A 22,258-nucleotide genomic window follows, 5' to 3' on the forward strand; every position below is an offset into this window, starting at 1 on the left:
TACTTGTAGGCTTCTGCAACAAAGGATTAGTGGCTTACTGAGAGAACAATAGCATGCAGTTCAACATGTTTAAAATCAGCTGATGAATCTACCCTCCATCAGCTTTTCTAATTGCTTCTATTTTAGTCTCTGAAACGTTCTGTTGGCACTGAGAGCCACAATTTGATTACACACTGTATGAAAAAAAGTACTTTCTCTTGCATTACTTGCTATTAATCTGTTGTCTGTAACCTCATTAAATGCCCTCTAATTCTGCCATTGTAAGAAACATAGAATAATAACTTTCTATCCCCTTTCACCGTAGTATTCAGAGATCTTTATCATAGCTATGTCTTTTCAAACCTGAGCAAATCTTGCCTATTTAATTTCTTGAAGATATGCAACAGCTTTCATAACTGTTGTTCTTGTTGTCTGTACCTTTTTTCATTCCTGTTGTATCATTCTGTGCTGGAATTATCTGGACTGCATATGGGCATTAAGATGAAGGCATCCATTATATTCATACAGTCACAAAAGTGAGCTTTACTGGACAAAGCAAGGTATCAAAATGAAGCGTTACATTAACAGAAGAGTAACTCTCCCAGCTAAAAGACTCTTAGAATTGTCTTTATTAAAATTTCCTGTTGACACACAGTATTCCCAAATCTGTAGGAATATTATTGTGGATCAGAACTGACTCCCACATACCAGAGTTATTCAAATCTCCAGCTCAACATTCTAGAATAATTTTCTGAAATAATTTTGAAGACAGGGACCGGCAAATTATCAGTGTCTGTCCCTTGGAAAATGTTGACCAGGCTTAAAGCCAGTCATGGCAAGGGCAAAAAATCCCTGAAATTTTAGGATAGGTTAGACCTCCCTTAGCTTTAGCTTTAGCCACATAAAAGCAAGCATTCTGTACAGAAATGCCAGAATCACACTCCCCTGCCAACATTTTAAATTAATTGAAATTCCATTTTCTCCCAGTAACACATTCCACAGAAAAATATTGCAACCAATTCTAGTTAATGGTCTTCTGTAAAAAATAGCAGAGCAGAATGAGTCATGTTCTCAGTTGGGGATATAGAGGAGATGAAGAAGGAATGGAAAAATGGGCAACACGAGCAGCATTTGTAAGGCTGACAATGTTACAGCGTGCCAGCTTCCTTTGTGCTCGCGTTGTTAGCAGTAAGCTAGTGTCCGTATTGCATTGTAATGTCACCCGTCTTCTAACTCTGTTCTTCAGGACTGAAAACTGGTTCTGCTATGTTGTTCTACAGAACCAAGAACTGAATAATCACTGGATTAAATTAGCCGTTATGGTATCACCCAAAACAGATGTTTTCTTTCCAACAATCTGTTAAATTTCTTAAGCAGCTCCAAAAGTTCACTCTTGAACAAAGGCATTAGGAAGGTATTTACATGGCACCGTGTGCGAAAACCAAAGCTTGCATATCAAGGGATATACACAATGTGTATTTAAACATCTAGTGTTTTGTTATTAACATATGTTACTAGTTTATTGTTTAGCAGTACATTTAGATTTGTGTCATAAGGTGAGGTTTGAGAGCTAGGAGTGAAAAGAAGTTATTTTCCACAAATATATTCATTGACTTTTTGGACTGTTTCCATTGAAATGGGTTTTAGTATATTTTAATTCTGCTTTCCATAGGTAAGCTGTCAACAGGAAAAGGGAAAATGTCAATGATTCATCATGACTTTTAATAGACTTTTGCATGATTTATTGATGCAAATATACTGTAAATAACTGCTTGGACATTAAAGGGCAAATGAAATGGGTTTTTTTCTTCAACAGACAATTTGGAAATGAACAGTATAAATAGAACATAGTCATCACTACTTTATTTTATGTCATTCCAATCTACCGTCAATTTCTTTTCAATTCAATACAAATTCAACTTCTTTGTAACCTTGAATACCTAGAAATCTTGCATACTGAAACATGTTATTTACACTGTGTATGGCTCACAAATAATTAGAAATAAAAAGTATACAAAATGATTAAAATTTATCATTACATGAATAGCAGGAAAGATATAGTAGATGTTCTGATTAACTATAAATGCTTACATATTTGTACACATATTTCTAATGTGAAATTGCTAGATGATATATCTGATGATTTTGATCAGGAATACTGGTTCTTATGCCTGCACTACTGGAGAGGAAGCAATATTTCCAGACATAATGAGCCACTGAAGAAACATTTATGAAACTGCATAGGATGAAATGTAGTCATTTTAGAAAACAAAAATAAAATATGTGACATAGTAAAATATAAGCAATTTAATTCATGCCATACAGATACATTGTATATTAAACCAATACTGTAAGATGGCATTGTAAATAAACCATAACAGAGCTATAACATTTTAAAAATAAGCAATTCACATGGCATTTGTATCATAAAATAGCAGATGTACAATATTATTTACATTGCAAACCAAAGAGATCATAACCCCATGAAACCACAGCAAACAAATTGTTCAAGACATTGATCACAGACCTGATTCATAAAATATGTAGGAACATGTGTAGAATGTATGGAAAAAATAAGTCCTTAGATATCTGAAACGCTGCATTAGATACTGGGTATGAGACTCCCATCTACAACTACCCGATGAGGTATGGCTGCAGTACCGCCACCCTTGCTCACAACTTTGCAGGCAGCCTGGCCAAAGCACACTTTGCACGAGGCTCCTGCATCCTTTAAGTTACCTGTTCTCCTGAGCACATGCTGGACTGCAGCCTAAATGGCCCATGTAACTCAGCTTTAAATCCAAATAGGTCAGGGGAACGTGCTGTCTTGCTCCTACATAGAATGTATTACACACTAACGTGCCAGATTATGGTTCTGTTTACAGACTGAGCATTACCCAGCGAACGTAACATTTTGCAGAATCAGACCACTGATGTTTTTTGTACAGCAAGGAGTGTAGGATATGGTTTCAATGCTCTTTGCAGACTTTTAACCCAAACAAGGACTCCTATTTGGTATAATACGAGTCACATGGTTTTGCTTTGCAGGGATTATCAGGAGGTAGGAAGCCTGCAATGGTTTAGAACACAGGGTTTCTGGCACGGCACTACTGACCAAGGTTTTAACTGTGCTGCAACAACCTGCTTTATTTGTGACAACTTAGGACTGCCCCAGATCAGTCCCAATTCACAACAAGTTCTTACCACAAAACCTTGCTGGAAAGTGAACCCTACTTGCCAAGTCCCAGCAGTGTATTTGGGTATCGACCATTTCAGCAACAAAACTTTAAACAATGGTTATTAAAAAGGACAGTCACCTCCGGCCCCATGGCAGTATTATAGCTACTCAGTACAAAATTTACCTATGGAAACTCAGATACAACTCCTATGAGATGGATGATCAGCGCTGACCACTGTATTTGAATGATGTTAGTTCCACATGTGACGATGGCAAAGAAGGAGATTTAAGAGAACATGAAGTTTGATATATGAGCTCTACCTCACAATCCCCCTCATTTCTCTTCCTTTTTTTTTTTTCTTTTTTCTTTTCTTCTTTTCTTACTGTTCCAGATACTTTACATGACACGAGAGAGTAAGTGGTACAAATCATTTACACCTGCCAACATCTGAAATTCCAAATGCTGCAACTTCCATGTTTTGCCTCAGGATTTGCTAGACTGAAATGCATGACCATGTGTCTGCGCTAGCCAAGCAATATGTCAACATGCGTTGTGCCTATATACATCAACCCTACAGCATGAGATGAGTCCAGTGCACTTGCAAAGTTGGTCTGCCCCTAGCAGTAAACCCAACGTATCCATACTAAACTCTTCTCACCTGAGATACAGAATTGTTCTGCACATGCTTAGTGTGGCCTTTTATCCACGATTTCCAGACATCAGGCAGCCCAATTGAAGCTATTGACGTGGTTGAAGACATGTCAAAAAATTCCAGACAAACAGACAAAAAAAGGTATCACTGAAGAGATAAATCAGCTACTCTCTTGCATGGGAAAGCAAGTCCGCAACATACTACCAGGTGCAGTCTCTACATTGCGAGAACTTGACTGCAAAGACATGGACTTAAATTCATTTTTTGCATTTTTGAACGCTGGAAGAATAATAGTCTGGTTGGTATATTGAGCACCCGGCAGTGTAACTGAACCGGTACATTTCATAACATGTTATTGCAGTGCTTAGAAAACCAAGCTCTGTCAATGACCTCCAGTGAATTAGCTACATTTGCGACAATGAAAGTCAGTCTGGATGGACTTGGCAGCTGGACTGCTTGTACTAAGTAATTTAGACAAAGTAACCAGGGAACTATTTTTTACTTTGAAGCTACATCGGCTTCAAATGAAAAAATGTGAGGGACGAAATAAGTATTTTGTGAGCAACTGTTATGTGCATCAGCAAAGTTTAATGAAAAAATAAGATCTTAATAACTTCCCTACTGCAACACTTTTTTTAACCAAATACACACATTTCCTGTCTGTCAGATTTCTGGATTTGTCTTAGTATTCTGTCTTCTTTGATAACCTCTTCAGGGATATAGCTCTGAAATAGAGGTATCCTGTACACAATCAGGAATAAAATGTTTTTCAGTGGAGTTTCTCTGGAGAAAGTTTTTTTTCCTGGATATTGTGTTACTAATATGACAAAAATTAATTCATGTGAGCTACCTACAAGAGGACTAGGTCAAGTAAAGTGAGAACTGTCTTGAAGGAAACCTGTATAATTATTTTTTTTTAAATCTAGATAATTTCTCCATTACAGTAGACTTCCAGACAAAATGGGAAGCAGAAATTAGAACAATATTTTATGAAGACTGATGCCAGTGTCTATGGCAAAGGCTTCATCAAATATCTGTTACAATGACTCAAGAAACTTTGTGAAACTGAGTAAGTAGTGCAAGATCTTCAGAACTTACTCAGCTGAACTTCAAAGGCGTTTTGTTGTTTTGCTGATCACTAATAACTTACAAATGAGATTTTGGATCTATTTATCTCTATGAATCAGGTACTGTGCAAAGGTCACGCACTGAAATAGCTCATTACTCTTCCCTTTCAAATGCATTAATGTGGAATTAGAGTAGGATGGAGCCCACCACAAGTTAACTAGAAGCATGAGGAAAGAGTTTGAATAGAAATGTTACTGTTAGTATTTAGACAACTGTTAGTATTCAGACAAGGCAAAGCTTCTTTGCCTGGTCCTGGTGAAGAACAATAAAACCTATTTTGATTATAAACATTTATATGAATACTAGCCTAAAACTAGAGGCATTGAAATAGAAGATGTATATAGTATATTGTATATTGCTTTTCTTATAGAGTGTACCTTATTTTTCTAATATGGTGACAAACAAGTAAAATCTTTCAGGACAAACTAAAAGGACCTCATTGTAACAAACACCATTATAGCAGGTCACACTATGAAAGCAAGATGGCAAGTCACAATGCAGTGTAGGCATGCCATTAGGAGACAATTTGGAGTACTCTTAGAAGGCTGTTTTATCCTTCTGCTATCTGCTAACAACATGCCTGCATGCGTTTTGTAAAGTTTCTTCTTCTTGTTTGAGGCCTTCAGTGGCTTTGGAAAAAGGGTAAAAAAAGCAAACTCTTTGCCCTCAGTTACACTTTGCAAGAATCTTATCACCAACGCCTACTCAAAAGGAGGCAGAAAGAGAAAATGAAGAAGCTGAACAGAACAAGGCCATTTAACAAATTGTTTCTTCTAAAGAAGGCCCAGGCTATTGGCACTGTTTGTATTTGCTAGAAAAAAGAAGTGGCTTATCAGGATGAGATTCAGAAAAGGCATTAACTGATCTCTCTACAAGATTTACAGCCAGCATCTACTTGTCCATTTCCCAGCAACACATGGAGTAAGACTCCTTACTGTACAGAGGCCTGTGTAAACAGTAACTCACAGAACAGTGATTTTGAAACAAGAAGAATAAACTTTAGACTTTTTTTCAGAAGCTCATAGGGTCACAGCTATCAAGATACACATTCTGTTACCGGAAGAGCAGTACAAATGTTAAAGCTTTTAAGACCGTATGTAGTTCACTGCACACAATTTTCCCATGGCCTACACATATGGCACATCAATTGATTACATAGACTCATTTTCCCGTAGAGGGATTAATACTGAATTCTGCTGTGTTATACTGGTGCTGTGGCCTTGAATAACTTGCTCAATGACACAACACAGGCCTGGTTAGTACATATATTATGCACTTCAACTGCTTGCAGTCAAAGACATAAATGACAGAACCAAACTTTACTGGTTTGTTTTCAAGTAGATAAGTCTTTGGTTAGTAATAAATTCAGTTGGTTTGGGGAAGCAATCATAACTGAAATAGTAATTTTCAACCAGAGGTACTTACCGTAACTTCCAGACCACTAAGACTGCCACAAGAATCCCAATAAAAAAACCTGAAATGCAGCATGAGATAGTTTGTATGGACTCTGCTTCTACTGGCAGGTGGATTCCTTTGCTGAAGAGCTAGGACAAGTTACCAGACTCGATTTCGCAAATAATCCCTTGGTTTCAATGTGGGAAGACCTTGGCTTATATACTTTGCTGAGCTTTTCTGTCCATGCTAGTTCACAGTAAAACTAACCTGCCACATCCCTTCCCAGTAGTTTGCATGCGGATGTTTTAAAATAATGTTCAGATTTACATAGTACTAAAATTAATCTCTTAACCATTATGTTGATAGAAGCGTCCAGGGACACCACCTTACCTCCTCTGCATATTACTAAAATGGAAATATTGTCATTAATTAGATTATCCTTGTATCTGTAAGAAATTTTATACAAACTGTTTCAGTTCACAAACATCACAGTGCTTTAAACACTTACAGAGCTCTAGTATTATTTAATGGCATCTAGTATTATTTTAATGGTAAGCATCCGTCGTTGGCGGTGCAAGGTTGTAATCTTGTTAGTGCAGAATGCTTGTACAAGACTCTTCAGAGAAGCTTTATAGGACACACTAAAACAGTATTACAGAATTACACAAAAAGCATTTGCACCTGGGGAGATTGGTTCATTTTGACAAGAGTGCAGACTTTGATGTGGTCAATCTTAACATTTTAGGAGTACCAGATATTTTTACCCAGCTTGCAAAATAGAGAAATTTGAAACAAGAAAAGCAGCAATTCTCAGCATTCATAAAGCTGAAATTAAAACTGCACTGCACTGAACAGCTCCTTCCCTTTGTTCTGCGCTCATTAAGAAACAGACAGCCAATATGTGGCTCATAACTCCTACTAAAAATTCCCACTCCCAAAACTGTGTCATCGTGAACTCCGGTGAACACCCATCTTCCTACAACAATCCAAGATTTTTACTCACACCTACAACTTACCTTCACATATGTCTGGCCCTGTTATTGGAGCTGTTTGTGACCATCTTAGACAGGAATTAGCCCTCAGATTTTACTTTGGCAACACTGAAATTAAAGGGAAAAGTTGAAAGATACAAGTCTAAGGCATCAAAGATTAATCATCCTCTAGAGTTACCTGCAGAGGAAATAAAGATAGGCTTTAAAAAATTGCCAGCTAAATCACCAATTTCAGGGCTGCAGCAGGCTCCTGGAAGAAAGGTTTAAACAAGTATCAGAAGGATGAGATTTTCCATTCATGGTTTCACAAATTTCATGGGTTTTCCATTAGATGGGAGAGTCAGGATCACAGTGACAGACAACTGGAAAATTGTTATTAGTTCTTCCAGGAGAGATATTGCATGCAAAGTTCAATTTGTTCTCAAAGGCTTTGGGAAGAGACTGAACTATGACCTGATGGGCTCAAGCTGTGAAGTTCATGCCAATAACACTAGTTTGTTTTTCAAAAGTTTCTCCTAATCATGCATTTATCCCACAAATATAAACCTCCAGAAGATTTTTTAGCATTCAGTTCCTCCTCTAAAGTTGGCCGTAGGGGCAGAGCAAAGTGGTAAAAGGAATAAAGGGATTATTTGCGGCTGTGAAACATTGGTTGGACTCTCCAGGATAGTCATCTCAAACAGCTTAACATTTGTGTTGCGTGAGTGGATTGCACAAGCAGACTATACACAGCCTTTTCAAAACACTATGGAATCCTGCAAAGGGCAACTGCAGAATTTTAGTAAACTGGGAAAGGTTAAAATCAAATCAAGAAGGAATGTAAAGTCAGTCCTAGTAGTGGAGACCACCATGTTCAGAAAAAAAAGTATTAGTTCTCTTACAATATTCAGCTGAAAAAATCCTGTGTTATTAATCTCTGGACTCTAATGTAAGTGAGTTTTAACAACTAAAAGGATGATGATGACTGTGCCTCTTGCTGAAGATGTATGCATATAACTCCTGATGCTGATTATCCTGACATTTCTATTTCACAACTGAACATTAACCCTGCAATAATAACAGTATACAGTGAATGCCAGATAAATGGTATTGATACTAATTAAAACCTAAAATCAAATGATGACCAAAGGCTTCTGCAAAAACAGAATTTGCAAAAGGACTTCAGCTTATAGGATATCTGAAAGACAATGACCATAAATACAAATATTTTTCACAGTGATTTGATTTGCTGATATAAGTTATTATTTTTACCCTACACCTGTCAGTGCCTCAGATCTGCAATGCAAAGACTGTATAAAAGGTGTGCAGAAAAGACAAATGCTACAGAAAGAATTTCCAAAGGAAGTGGTGAAGGTTATTCCTGAGCTATACGTAGGTCTGCTTCCGAATACAGAAGTAAAAGGAATTACTTAAGTCAGTACAAACTGCATGCAACTACTGCCAGCCCTGTCTTCATGTGAGACCTAACCTTCCAGAACTTTTCACCTTGACCAGACAGGCTGAGGCTCCCTGTCTGCAGTGGACTGCTGCTCTTTCAGGGTCATACACAGTACAGCTGAATTGCTCTGCTACAGAAAATAAGTAACTGAAAGAATGAAAAATAAAGAAGTGGGGTTTTTTTGGTTTGTTTTTTTTAAGTCCAGGCAAGTAGCAATACAAATTTGCAAAATCACAGCATAAAAAAGAATTCTTTAAAATGCAAATGTTTGATGCAATGAAAAATAATTATCCACTTTTTAGTAAAGATATGCTGAGGTTTGGAAAGTTGCTTTCACTGTAGCTCTGTTATTAGATTTGGGCTTTGGGAGTTTAGTTTTTATTTTTCAGATGAATCAGTTTAGCAATAAATTATCTCACACACACACACAAAGAAGATAAAAATGTTAAGCTAAAGTCTCTTTTTTTTCAGTATTCAAATAATGGCTTTAACATAATGACTTTCACTGCCTAACCTGATGTACGTGACTTTGAAAGGACTGTGGACAAACTGATTCAGCTGCTAAAGCAGCAACAACGAGCTGGATCTGGAAGGTGAATAAACCAGAAGCAAGACTAAACCCTGCCATTCTTCCAGTTGGTGACTCAGATTATTTTTAATGTGATTTCATTGGTAACTTGCTTTGAGTTGAGCATTTTTTTGTTGTTTTTTTTTTTTTTTTTCCTCCAGATGTTATGATATTTTGATATACCTTCACCTCTGTTATTGCATTCATCCTTTTCTGGCAAGTGTATATTATCTATTTTTAGGTCCATGAGCTACTAATCCAGTTTCTCTGACAACTGCAATTTGTTGGAAGAAATGACTAGTTACATTGTCTCAGAGCTATGAGCCCATTTGAGAAATTAGCTTCTTAGCTGACCTTTAAAGCAAGTGAGAATAATGTGCCTGCAATACCACAGGGTTTGGATTTCATTATCACAGCAGTGTGTGTGAGACGGGATGCCCCTGCTGCACAATTCTGCCTCTCTGTTTTGTTTTCTTGGTAATTACAGAAACTGTTTACTGTACATGGAAAATCTGCAAGTTTTCTTAGCTCTTGAGGACAATACTATTTCTAATTCCTTTTCTCTGGAGAGAGTGACAGTTCATAGAGTGGAGGACTGCATACTATTGCTTCTTCCCAAGAAGAACTTTCCCACGGCCTCCCTAACCACGACTGCAGTGAAAATTGCCACAGATGCCTAAGGATCAGAGTAGCAATTTCAAACAGAAGAGAGACGTATGGGAGCAGTATAGCAGAGTGGCAGCCCCGGTCCTTCCCGCTCGCCTCGCGGTTCAGAGCCTGACCCGAGATCCTGTCAGAGAAACTGGGTACTCCAAGTGCATAACAACACAAGCGCAATTTAGGACAGGTCAGACAGAAGCTTTAGTAGCTTATCGTACTGAGAGAGCATTCAGCCAGCATCTTCCCCTCTGTTCCCCCAGTTCTTTCCCAAGTGACTGCAGAGACGACATTGTTTCAGGACAATCATTTCAATGTTAAGAAAACCAGATATGCATTCCTGGGAACCAACGGACTCCTTAAGTACCTTGCTGACTGCCACTATTCTGAGAAGGAATCAAGCAGTAAATAACAGGACAATATGGAGAGATGGCTCTTGGTGGAGCCTAAAAGAGTGGCACACCAGTATTACCTTAGACAGAAGTGAGGAGTTGGAAACAATCACAGATTGTTAGCTTTTAGTTGAAAGGAATGTTCCTTTAATCAGGATAAACTTCCTAGCCAGACCACTCAAATATTAATGATTTTACCACCATAACCCTTTGAATCTGTGGTTGGAGCCTGACCCTTGCCCCTGGTGACTTTCTGTGTATGTATGCTGTTCTATCCTATTATATCCTCTCATTCTTACCAGCAGTGGAATCCAACTCACCTACAGTATTGCAGCTTATCAGAACTAGACCTCCACACTGTAGTCACTGGGGAGAGAGAGAAGAGCACATCTAAGGCAGTGGTTTACCTCATCCTTAACACTTTCTGCAGGAATGATCATTCCTTGAGATGCCAGAATGTCTGCACTGACAGTAGAGGGAGCCGACCTGACTAGCTCAGACCAGACAATTTTTAAATACCTAAATGTAGGTTAGCTTCATTTCACTCAATCTTACAGCAATTCCCCAAAACCTTGGTGCTCCAGACATAATGGGACCCAGCACAACCTGGGCAGGGTGAGACATAAGAATACTAAGCAATATTCCAGCATCAAAAACATTAATCACTGCAACTTAGTGAAGTACTAATTTTCTAGCAAGGCAGTATAAACGGCGTGTATTGGGGTGGGAACTTTATCTGGATTGGGCTTTGTTTAGACTTCAGTAAAAGGCACAATGCTGACACACATTAGGAAGTGCATTTAAAGCTTTGCTTTGGGAAGCAAAAAGTCTCCCCGAATACATGCTAAACCAGCTAAGTTAACGTCTAGGCCTTACCTAACACGATCTGCTTGGCATGTCTGCAGAAGGTGGTTGGTGAAACACTGCTCTCTTTGAAATTAACTATAAAGTACTGTTGGTTGAATGTACTTTTCAAAAATCCACATATAGGACTGTTTCTGAAGGAATGGTGTGAACTGTAGATTATGTCATAGACTTTGTATCTTTTTGCTATGATACAGCAGCTTTCCAAGTTTTCTTTCAGTTTAGGAATCCCGAAACAATATTTATTTACAAAGCAGAAGAGCATCTGTTTTTTTAAAGTGCTAACGTTTAAGTACCATATTGCTACACACTTTTCGAAAGACATTCTTACTGTCACCTCCAAATTTCTACCAGTTGGCCAAGTACCTCATTTGTACTGTTTCACATCTAATTTTGCATTCAGTATCAAAACCCATAGAGGGATTCTGAGTCCTACCTCCAGAAAAGTCAAATGATACAAAAAAATGGGACATTCGTCTTTGCATTTTGCATTTAGAATTACTAGACTTTCTTTTTCCCCCACAATTTTTCTCTGCAACTAGAGATTCAACTCTCATTAAAAATACAAAGCAACTTTCCCTCCTCTGAAAACAGTCCACTTCTCATGCAATTCCACTAAAACTCTAAGGACTGTGGACTTTAAAATTCACCCTAATGCCTTGAGAGTTTATGACATTATGTACAGCACTTTTTTGCATTTTGCATCATACCCAGAATACTCTCTGGGTCACCCAGCTTCCAAATACATGAAAGCTGAGAATCAGCAGCACGTCTATGTGCAGCAGCTCTTTCTCACACACATACTTCACTTTCTTCAGATGCTTTCTCTCTGTTAGCCTCTTACCTCTACACTTGCAGGACCTGTGAGAAGTTTCTGGAGAGGAATGTTTACACGCTTAAACACTGGCAAACACATAAAGGTGTAATGAGAAAGTAAATCTTAGACTCAGCTTGACACTACCTCAGTAGATGAGCTAAATTGTCTGGAGTTGGCTGGGCAGTGTTTTATTCCTTAGGATTCCTCAGAATATTGTAAAGGCGGGTAACAAGCCTCATCTCCAGTGAAGATAGGACATTGATGCACTAACAGAAACACATCTGGAAGCACCACCTCAAAAAAAGGTGTAAAAAACTGCACAGATAAGAAACAAGTCCATATTTCATCATCCAGCAGACATTAGCTCTAGGAAAATGCACCTTTACTGCCGGTTGGATATTTAGAATTTGCTTTCATACATGATTATGAACATAATTTCAAAGGAACATAAATCATATGGATTTATAACCTGCATTTCCAAAACTTATTTAGTCATTCAGAACCTCAGAATCATTCAGCAAAGTCAGGTTCAATGTTCAGAAAGAGGTTGTGTTTAAGCAGAGAAAATGGGATTGTGAAGTTTGAAAATTTTACATCTTCCTTCTTAGTAAATGTAAATAACCAAATACCCTGAACCTGTAGAGCTTAAGCATAGTTTCAGAATGATTTCAACAATCTGAAATGTCATAGAAACTTTTAAAATAAATATACCTGTCTGCACCTCTTTTCTCTTTTCCATATGATCTGTTCCCTCAAGCAATGGCTCACTTTATAAAAAAAACTCTCCTTGATAGTTATTTATTCCTAGCCATGTTCTTCTGCAATAAGTTCATAAACTCTGATACTGATTTAACTGTATGTTCCAGTTTCATTAGGGAAAGAAAATATAATACCTTAGAGGTATACTGGTAATAAAGAAATGCTGAAATGGATTAAACAGTATTCCTCACCTCTGGGTATTAATCCATTTTAGCACCTATTCACTGTTGTGTATAAAGCAGAAATTATGCATTATATATACCTGCCTGTTTTATTGCTCATATTTATAATTCCTGGGTATATCTTACATATGTTACTGGTACTGTTGTTCTAGGATGGGAGACTAGTCTTACTCAGTGGGCAGTCTTTTAAATACTCTGTTTACAACTAAAACTCTTTTCTAATTCTGGTCTCTAGTTCTGGTTTTGCTCTTCCATATTTAAGTAAGCAGCAACATGCATTTTTATAAAACTGACAAAAAGACAACACCTGACAAAATCAAATTGTTTCACTGCATACTCTTCTCCTATGGGGAAGAGGATGGAAGGACAAACAATAGATGACAGGGTGTTATTTTGCCATTTAATGTTCTGCTAAAAGGCAGTTTCTTAAGATGACAGGTGGTGTACAAGATTCTACGCAGAACACACTAGCATGGCTTTACTTATTGCTTCAAGAGTAGTCTTTAGGGAGTACTGCTAGGGAATAATTATCTAGAAAACAAATAGTTCAATGTGAGACCTTCTGCTAACGGAAAGTTAATTTTGGGCCTACAAATTCACCAAAACATTAAAAATGTACATTACTGATAAACTGGCAACTATCTTTCTGCTGTTTAGAATTTATGTATTTTCTTACCATCTTTACTACAGGATAACTAACAAAGGCTTATGTAGGCATTCTGGCATATAGTTCAGGTGAAGGTGGCACAAAGGTTTTGCATAATTGTTCTAGGACCTCAAAGCTCAAAATCTGTTCTAAATCACAGTCCTAACGGCATCCAGGAGTTGTGATTGGCAGTGCTGTTACCATATGTAAAGGGTTCAGACATCAGAAGGAAGAGATTTCCAGAACTACAGTAGTGCCCATTCTTGACAGTCACCATGGCTACTGTACCAAACCTTTATTTATTGTGAAATGTGCTTGTCTATCCCTGTGCAACTTAGTTGGATCCAATTTATTTTGGCCAATGCAAAACTCTGAAAAGTAGCAAGACTACAAGATTTGAGACACAACACTTGGGCTGGGAAGAGCTTAATTCAGTGGGATCAATCTCACTTATCTTGGTCATCTTAAAAGTAGATGTCTAGTCTAAGTTTGCCATCTGTGGTCACTGAGAAAAGGTCACTGAGGAAAACACTCGGGAATTTAGGCAGCCTCATGCTGTGTCTACAGCAGAGGGGACAAGTGCCTGAAGCACTTACTTGCCCCCCAGTCTTCAGAGGAAACTTGATTCTTGGAATGCTAAAGCCAAAGTGCGCCAGAGAGCTGAAGGCAGAAGTGAGCACTGCTGCAGCAGAGGCACTGTCCCTCTTGACGCCCTTTCACTCTGTTGTCTCCCTGTTAGCCATAAGGCAGGGAAAAGCCACAAAGCAGGGAAGACACTTAGTTTTCTGAAATCCTGCGTCTTCTTTTTTTTGCCCAAAATAAAATATGTTCAGCCTCACTCTGCCTTTAGAAATTAAATCCCAGGAGCAAACAGCTGGTTTAACATCTGCCTCCACTTACCCTTTTGTTAAGGCTGCCAGCAAAGGTGCCACTTTGCATCACTCAATGTATTGGCCTCTCTAATGTGAACCCCAGCCCACAGGGACGGAGACTGAGATGCCTCATGCTGTTTTTCAGAGGCCATTTTGTTGCTATAGTGACACAGTGATACTAACCTGGACCACAGATAACTGGAGGTCAACCTTTCTAAACCAGAGGAACAAGTAAGCATCTGCAGAGGTGAATGATCTATTGCCTGTGACTGAACTGTTATGCTCCCCAGTTTCACTCTTTTGCTTGCTTTCATGCATGATTAATAGCCAAGACATAAAAGATCAATCATGTATATGAGGTTAAACAGTTTACAGATTTTTGTTGTATGGCTGCTCATGCATTGCAAATTAATAACATTGTTAAGGAGTAACTCCTAGCTGCACTGATAAATTTAATGCTTGGGAAAGTTAAAAACATGCCATGGACTATTAATGTACTGACTTCTCTACCCAAATCCACCAATTAGAACTTGCACTGCAGTCTCCTTCTTTTCTAAGGATGTGAGTGCCTGCCATGTCACTGTAGCAGTTTTGTCTTTACTGCAAAGAAGAGTAAGATCAGCCCTTTTTTTAATCCCAGTTACTCTTGTAAAAGCCATGTCAACAACAGGTGCTCATATGAACAGTATTGTTGGAATTATTCACTATCTGTGTCACATACAGGATGCTATGGGAAGAAAAGTGAAGGTCATTTGAAAAGCAGAAGCCTGACCAAGAGCAGGAAATAAATGCAAGGTGATGGAATTATGAACAGTAGCAGGAACTGATCAACTCCTGTCTGTTGTGTCTCCTGCACACTCAGCATCTTCAGCTCATCCACAGCCTCTACTGTCACTGGCACCCCCAATGCCAGTAAAGTGCTACGAATAGTGTAATACCTTGAAGGAAGGGAACGAACCATTTCTGAGTTTGACAAGCCTTTTTATGCTTCTTGTTTTGTTGCTAATTTAAGCATGTTGCTGTTTCTGATATTACACATACATAATTTTGGAAAAGATCACCAGAACCCAAAAATGAAGGCAGAAGCTCTGAGACTGCACTAGGACAGGGAATTAGCTCTCCTCAGTGAGCTCTAAGAACTCAGCAGAGGTGAGGTAGTGGCCAGAGACTGAAAGAGGAAACCCCAAAAAATTACATAAATTTGCTATGCTGCTTGCTGTAGGATTGCAGACTTCTTGGCAGGACAGTTTGCATAAAGCACGCAAGTGTGACAGCTTACGGCAGCCGAAGAATCTGAAAGCTGTCCAGCAGTTAAACTTGCCCCGACAACTGATGCAGGTTTCATACTCATTTGCAATTCAACACAGCAGTTTGGGGTGTTTGGTTGTTTTTGGGTTTTGGGTTTTTTTTTTTTTCCCCATTAATTTTTAAATCATCTGGGAGAAGGATCTATTCATAGGAAGAAATGCACAATGTGAAATTAGTTAGCAGAGTTTAAGCCTCGGTGCAGTGTTGATACTTCTAAATGCATGCAACATGTTATAGTTCTGCACTGCTTGCTTTATACAGAAAAAAATGAAAAAGGGATGTTAATAGAAAACATATAAAAAGTGGTTATATACATGATACTGCTGTTGGGCTTGGTAGGGAACACCGTAGGCACAGGAGGAGATAGCATTGTGAAATGGCATATGAACACACATGAACTGAAGTAGGACCTGCTAATGGCTCAACTACAAGGATTTAGTTCTCGGAATAGGCAATTCCCATACAAGATTTCCAAGGTTTCAAAAGCTTTGGTTTTCTGTTTGTACAGGCATGTTTCCAGGCTCCAAAACGTCTTTCCAAACAGACTCAGATCTGAAACTGGATGTGGGAATGCGCAGTGAAGCCAAAACCACAACCAGTTAATGGCTATTGGCTCTTTGGAATTGGAAAAGAAATATCCTGTGGGACCTTGCAAAAACCCACACTTTGAGAGCCCTGGGTTAGAAGCAATTCTCCCATGCAAAGGCTTTTGTCTTTGAATGGAAGATATTATCAGAGTGATGCAGAACAAAATTTGTCCACCATTCTACCACTTCCATCACCATTTCCTTCCTTCTCTGAGTTCCTGATCTCTATGCACTGCATCACAGAGGAGTCTGTGTGATGGGGACCTTCAAACAGATAGAAAAATCTGACACAAGAGTTGTAAAAAGCACTCTGGGGGGAATGACTGTTGCCTTTGTTTACTTAGGCTTCATGACTTTTGTACAAGTAGTTGGCCACTGGGTCCACCTCTGTGGTCAGTCCATGGTCTCTGGTCCCTCTGACAATGGAGTAGAGGGAAGCTGCATGGAACAAGTAAGCATCAGAGAAACCAATGACTCCAGGTATGGTCTTCCCATCATCCTTCCTCTGCCTTGTACAGGCAATATACAGTAGATCTCCTCCCTCTATCTTCAGAGAGGACGGATTTGTTTTGTACAGAAACTCAAAGACAGCAGATGTTGCTGCTTGCAGCTATGTGAAGAAACACAGGCATGTAAATTCTTAATCAGAGGAACAAAAGATCATCTGTTTTATAAGAAGGAAAATATTAGAAGAAAATTCCATCTATAGTATGTGATTTCTGTATCCACTTTGTCACCTTATCATCCCAAGGTATAAAAACTCTTGAGAACCTTTTCATTTATGAAGACAATGCCAGGCAAATAAGACCATTTTCCCTATTACTAAAAGAGTTAAGGAAATTTTGAGTCTGGCTACCATCTAATTGACTTCAGAGCATCAACCTTGATAATAATTTTCATTTCACGTCACAAAGGTGTCCAACATAACAGACTTGCAACCTAATACTGAAGGCCACAGATGCAACTACTAAGTTAAAGAGTGCTGAGATTTCATTTTACATTTTCCTCACACTGAGACAGAAAAATGTCCCTACACTTTTTTTATTAACTTCCCTTGTCATAACACAGAAACTAATAACACAATACTTTGCATCAGTGCTGAAGTTCTGGATGTGTTACCTTTACGTAAGCTTATAAAAAGCAAAGACTATACATTCTTATACAGTAAATCTATTCTAATTTGGGGAGCTAGATGATTTATTTGCAAACATTGTCATTGTCTCCATGGTGATGCCGACACTATTTTTCAGGTTTTGCACTGATCTCTACAATTATAAATTTCCTTATAGAATAAACAGTCTCTGAGAAGATGAGGATGGTAATACAAATTTTTTTAGATTGCTTCTCCAATTTGCTAGTAGAATTATCATTTATCCATCATTTCTCATGAAAATACTACCACAGATCTACGAAGATCAGCCACAGAATTAATTTAGACATTCCCTATCAACAACGGTGAGAGAGAAGTTATTGAGTTACAAGCTCTTGGTCTGAACCTCTACAATTGTTCTCTTTACACAGGACTATGGGTGGTGAGAAAAGAGTTTGGCTAGAGAGATTTGTACTCTGACATCAGCATCTACTGAACAATGAGGATGTGCCAGTGAAGTCAGAATGAATTCTTAACCTATTGATAGTTATCTGAAAAATTTTCACTCTAGGAAACTATGTAATGACATCAAAACCAAGCTTTGTTAGCTAGGACGTGGTGTTCCTCTTCAGTGGTGAAACATGAACTTTGTTCTTCTATGATCCTTGCATGTCTCGCTGGTGTTCCCAGGAAAAAAAAAAAGCATGCTACATCCTGTATATGTGCAAACTAATGGCTATAGGCTAAACCTTGTTGTCCTATGCAAAAAAATCTCAGATCTGTAGTCTGGATGGAAATTCTTAACTTCAAGTTTTTTAAGTCATTTTTCAGATAGGCCATAGAGCTGCAGATGCTGTTTATCAGGGTAGATAAAAGATTAACTCCTCCAATCCCAAGGATGCTCTAATATCAATGGAAGAATAACATCAGTGTTCCTCTAGAAAGTGAGGGAATTTCCATTTAAGTAAGTTTCTGGGCTAATTCCCATGCATCTATCCTCTTCAAGCAAGAAGAAAAACACCCCTGCATAGTAAGTTCAGATGTCCTCTAAATTCTGTATAGGTTCAAGATAGTCCTTTCTCACCCAGAAAGGCTTCATGGAAAGGAAGCCTGAAACATGTTCAGCACGGCCTAGTGCTGCCATGCTGACTTGTTCCCACTCTAACATGAGCTACTGATCAAAGGGAAGAAATACAGCACTGTCATTCCTTCCATGCGGTGAAAGTTACTTACTTATTTTCAAAAAGCCACCTCAATTTATGACTACTAAACCCATAAGTAAACTCTAATTTCTGGTCTGGATTACAGAAATACAGAGCTTCTCATGCTTTCTAGCACTGTTGAGAGTCTTATCTTTGATTTCAGTGAGCCTTGATCAGGCCCACACACAGCTAAGCCACTCTGGAATCACTGCACAAGTGTTAACTAACAATCTGCAACAGCAGAACATCAGCCTGCTTCAGTACCACCCTAACAGAGGTACACCTGCAGAGGTAAACTGACTGCCATTATTTTTGAAAAGGAAAACCTGAGAAATAAACAATGCCCCAAAATGTGCTTATTAGGGGACAGATAACCATCTTGTTTCAATTGGATTCATCGAAGACAATGAAGATATATTAATTTTCAACAGCTAAGAATTAGCCTTTTTTTTAAAAAAAAAAAAAATGACGTGCTCATCCAGATCTTGAGCTTCCATTTGCATTAAACCTGGGAAAGTATTGTCTTTCCCTTTTCAGTGTTTTTTTCATCTACATTAGATAAAGCAGGGGACCTTTCAGCCAATCCAGCAATAGAGGAAATTTCCAGATGAATAATCATTAATAGCAGATAGGATTTTCAATAATAGAACTGGAGTAGGAGCACAAGTCCTATTAAAAATATGTGGAAAACCACTCTCCAGAGAGCTTCCAGCACCTGCTGGAGTTCCTCAGAATACATTTTGACAAGATCAAATTTTTTAAAAACGCCCAGGACTTCTACCAAAAATCACTTTGGATGATAATTTTGTGGGAAGCAAGCCCCACTGAACAGAACTTCTCTGTTTGCCAATACATTCTAAACTTTGTCTGCATTGTCCTGGAAGGACTGGACATACAGCACTGTAGGACAAATACTGAACATTATTTTATATAAGCAAGTCAATGCTCATCTAAAGCTTTAGCATAAACATCAGGTAAAGAGATTTACCAAAGTGTTTCTTACTGTAAAATATCAATATTTTTGTTGCCAAAAAAGTCAAAAAATGACTTTTTCCCACTTGTATAACAATAAGGTCTGATAGGTAGAATGTATGAAATATACAGTAGCTTCTTCTGAAAAGCTATCTAAGCTCACTCAGCTTACAGTATGTGGAATGTAATTATCCAGAAAGTGAAATATGTATAAAAATAGGTAAAATTCCTACAATATTTGTATTGAATTATAATTCCTCCTGCCAGGAAGGTTACAACAGGTCTACAGTATATGTATGAAATGTTTTTTTCATAAAGTTAAAAAACATCATTACCTTACTGAAGAACACATTAAATGTAGGAATGCATAATCAGAACTGACTCTCAATTCTGCTTAGCTGGTGCAAATCTACAGAGAACCATCATCCTTTCTGCACAAAACAATACCAACCTCTAATTTGAGAGTTGGGATTTTTTTTTTTTTTTGTTTGCCATAGAGGGGCCAGACTGAAGTTTATGAAAGAAATTCCTCTGGAAGTGGAAGTACATTGTTTAATTTTTTTTTTCCCTATCTCCACTTTGTTTACTGACACCAGTCACCCATCTTTAAAAATGATTATTGCCTGACATTACACGGAGCTTTTACTGCTTGTTCAGAACAAAGCAGCAAAATAGAAAGAACCTCCAACTCCCCTGTCATGACCCAGTTCTGGGCTTGTGCTTTTTTGACAAGTCTTTGATCTGCAGCAGGCCTCATAGGCTAGTCTCCCGGAGGAACATGGTGCCAATGTTATAAGAAACCTTTCTCACTCTGGCAGATGTGATGGAGGGTTTTGGTGGCTTCTGACCACTTCTGACCTCGAGGAAGTAACAGATCCCAGGAATTTCCTTTGGAAAGTTTTCTGGAAGCTCTTCACGGGAACGAGGGATAAAAATAAAATGTTCTTCCTTTTTCAACAGCCTAGGAAAAAAAAACCAAAACAGAGGGATATATAAAAACTGTAAAACACAGTCCAGAAACATCTTTTTGGAACAGATTGAGCCTATGTAGTCTCTCATAAAATATTAGGTTAAAGTATTATGCAGCATCTAAAAAAATCCTAAACCAGGATTATCAGCTGATATCTTTTAACTTAGCATCATCAACTTCAAGGAGCTCTGTTAACTGAGGTCAGCTGAGAAGATGGCCCAAATAAACACATTCTCTGAAAAGCAGTGTCAGCATTCAGAAAGTCATGTACCAGAAAAGGAATGAAAATCATAATAAAGATCATTATCCTTAACATTTCGTTTGGCTCACTTAAAACACCCCAGTCTGGCCAGTTGTGCAGTGATGACTACCACCAGGTCTCCTGCTGGAAAGTAGGTAAGAAGGTGACAGTGCTTGGAAGCTCTCACAGGTAGAAGCAGGGCAGTCAGTTTGTGGTCTTCTTGTACTCGGTAGTATTGTATTTCATAAATCAGGTTCAAATACAGCAAACCAAGCTTCAACAAAAAACTGAACCAAATCTGACACTATTCATCAAAAGTACCCATGGGTTTACTCTAGGCCACCTGGTTGGGGTCAAAAAGGGATACACGTTCATGGGAACCAAGAAACCATCCTCTAGGCATGCCCACACAAGTGGTACAACATCATAGACCTGACTATACTGCCTTTTGCATTTGTTGTCTTCCTCCACAGTGGAGAAATCTCTGTCTGGCTAGATCTGAAAGTTCCGGGCCTCTTTATCAAGTATCCTCCCTGAAACTAGTTGGACTTCTAAAAAAAGGAAATTAACTCTATCCATTTTGATTCCAGTAAAAGATTAAGTTGGGGTATTCAGTCCCTTGCAGCACTGAAAAGAGCAGTTTTGAGGTAATGGTAAATTCTGAGCACAGATATACGAAAGTATTCTTCATCTTTGCCCCTCCCAAGATATTCATTCCTTCTCTCAATCAATTTGAAACTCAAAAGCATCAGGGGAAAGAACCTCATTAGCTTCAGTGGATTTTCTAATAGGTTGTTTATTTAATGTATCTAAAGCTGATTTCTGGTAAATCAATTAATGATTCCTGTTGCCAGGAGAATTTTCCAGGATTCTCAGCACATGTAATGGCACTTCCTTTACTGAGTATTTTTCCTGGGTTTTGGCTGAGACAATCTGTGTGAATTCACTGAAATATAAAGGCATTTTCTTCCCAGCTTTTAAGTAATCAGTTGGTTAAGAATCCAACAATGTTTCTGCCTTTGAACTTCTGTGGTGGTCTTTGTTTAGCATGTGGTTTGAATGTCATAATCTATTTTCCAGATTGTCAATTTTATGATCAAAATAATGTAATCTTTTCTAAATTGTGCAAGAGTTTGCAGAAGCCTCTACAGAGAAGCTTGTTTCTTTTAATTTCTGCAATGCTTACAGTAAATATCTTGAGATTTAAAACTACAGGCTTAATACACTGAAATAACTCTTTGCTGCTTCCCAAACTAGATTTCTGCAAGCAACTGTTGAACTCTTAGAACTTTCTGAGTTAAAACTGTAAGTTTTTGCTGCAGTAATTGTTCCCCAAATTGACTTCACTACGGAGCATCTGGCCTTGCT

General features: G+C 38.3%; 1 protein-coding gene across 1 annotated transcript in view; it reads right to left on the bottom strand.

Moving 5' to 3' along the window:
- Positions 1 to 1,707: 1,707 nt before the first annotated feature.
- Positions 1,708 to 22,258, bottom strand: part of GUCY1A2 (guanylate cyclase 1 soluble subunit alpha 2) — a 178,112-nt gene continuing 157,561 nt past the window's right edge. The window contains exon 8 of the mRNA XM_037377177.1: positions 1,708 to 20,640. Coding sequence (XP_037233074.1) covers positions 20,433 to 20,640 — 208 coding nt within the window. The 3' untranslated portion in view covers positions 1,708 to 20,432. The remainder of the gene's footprint in view (positions 20,641 to 22,258) is intronic.

This window comes from Falco rusticolus, chromosome 2 (genome assembly GCF_015220075.1).
Source record: "Falco rusticolus isolate bFalRus1 chromosome 2, bFalRus1.pri, whole genome shotgun sequence".
NCBI lineage: Eukaryota > Metazoa > Chordata > Aves > Falconiformes > Falconidae > Falco > Falco rusticolus.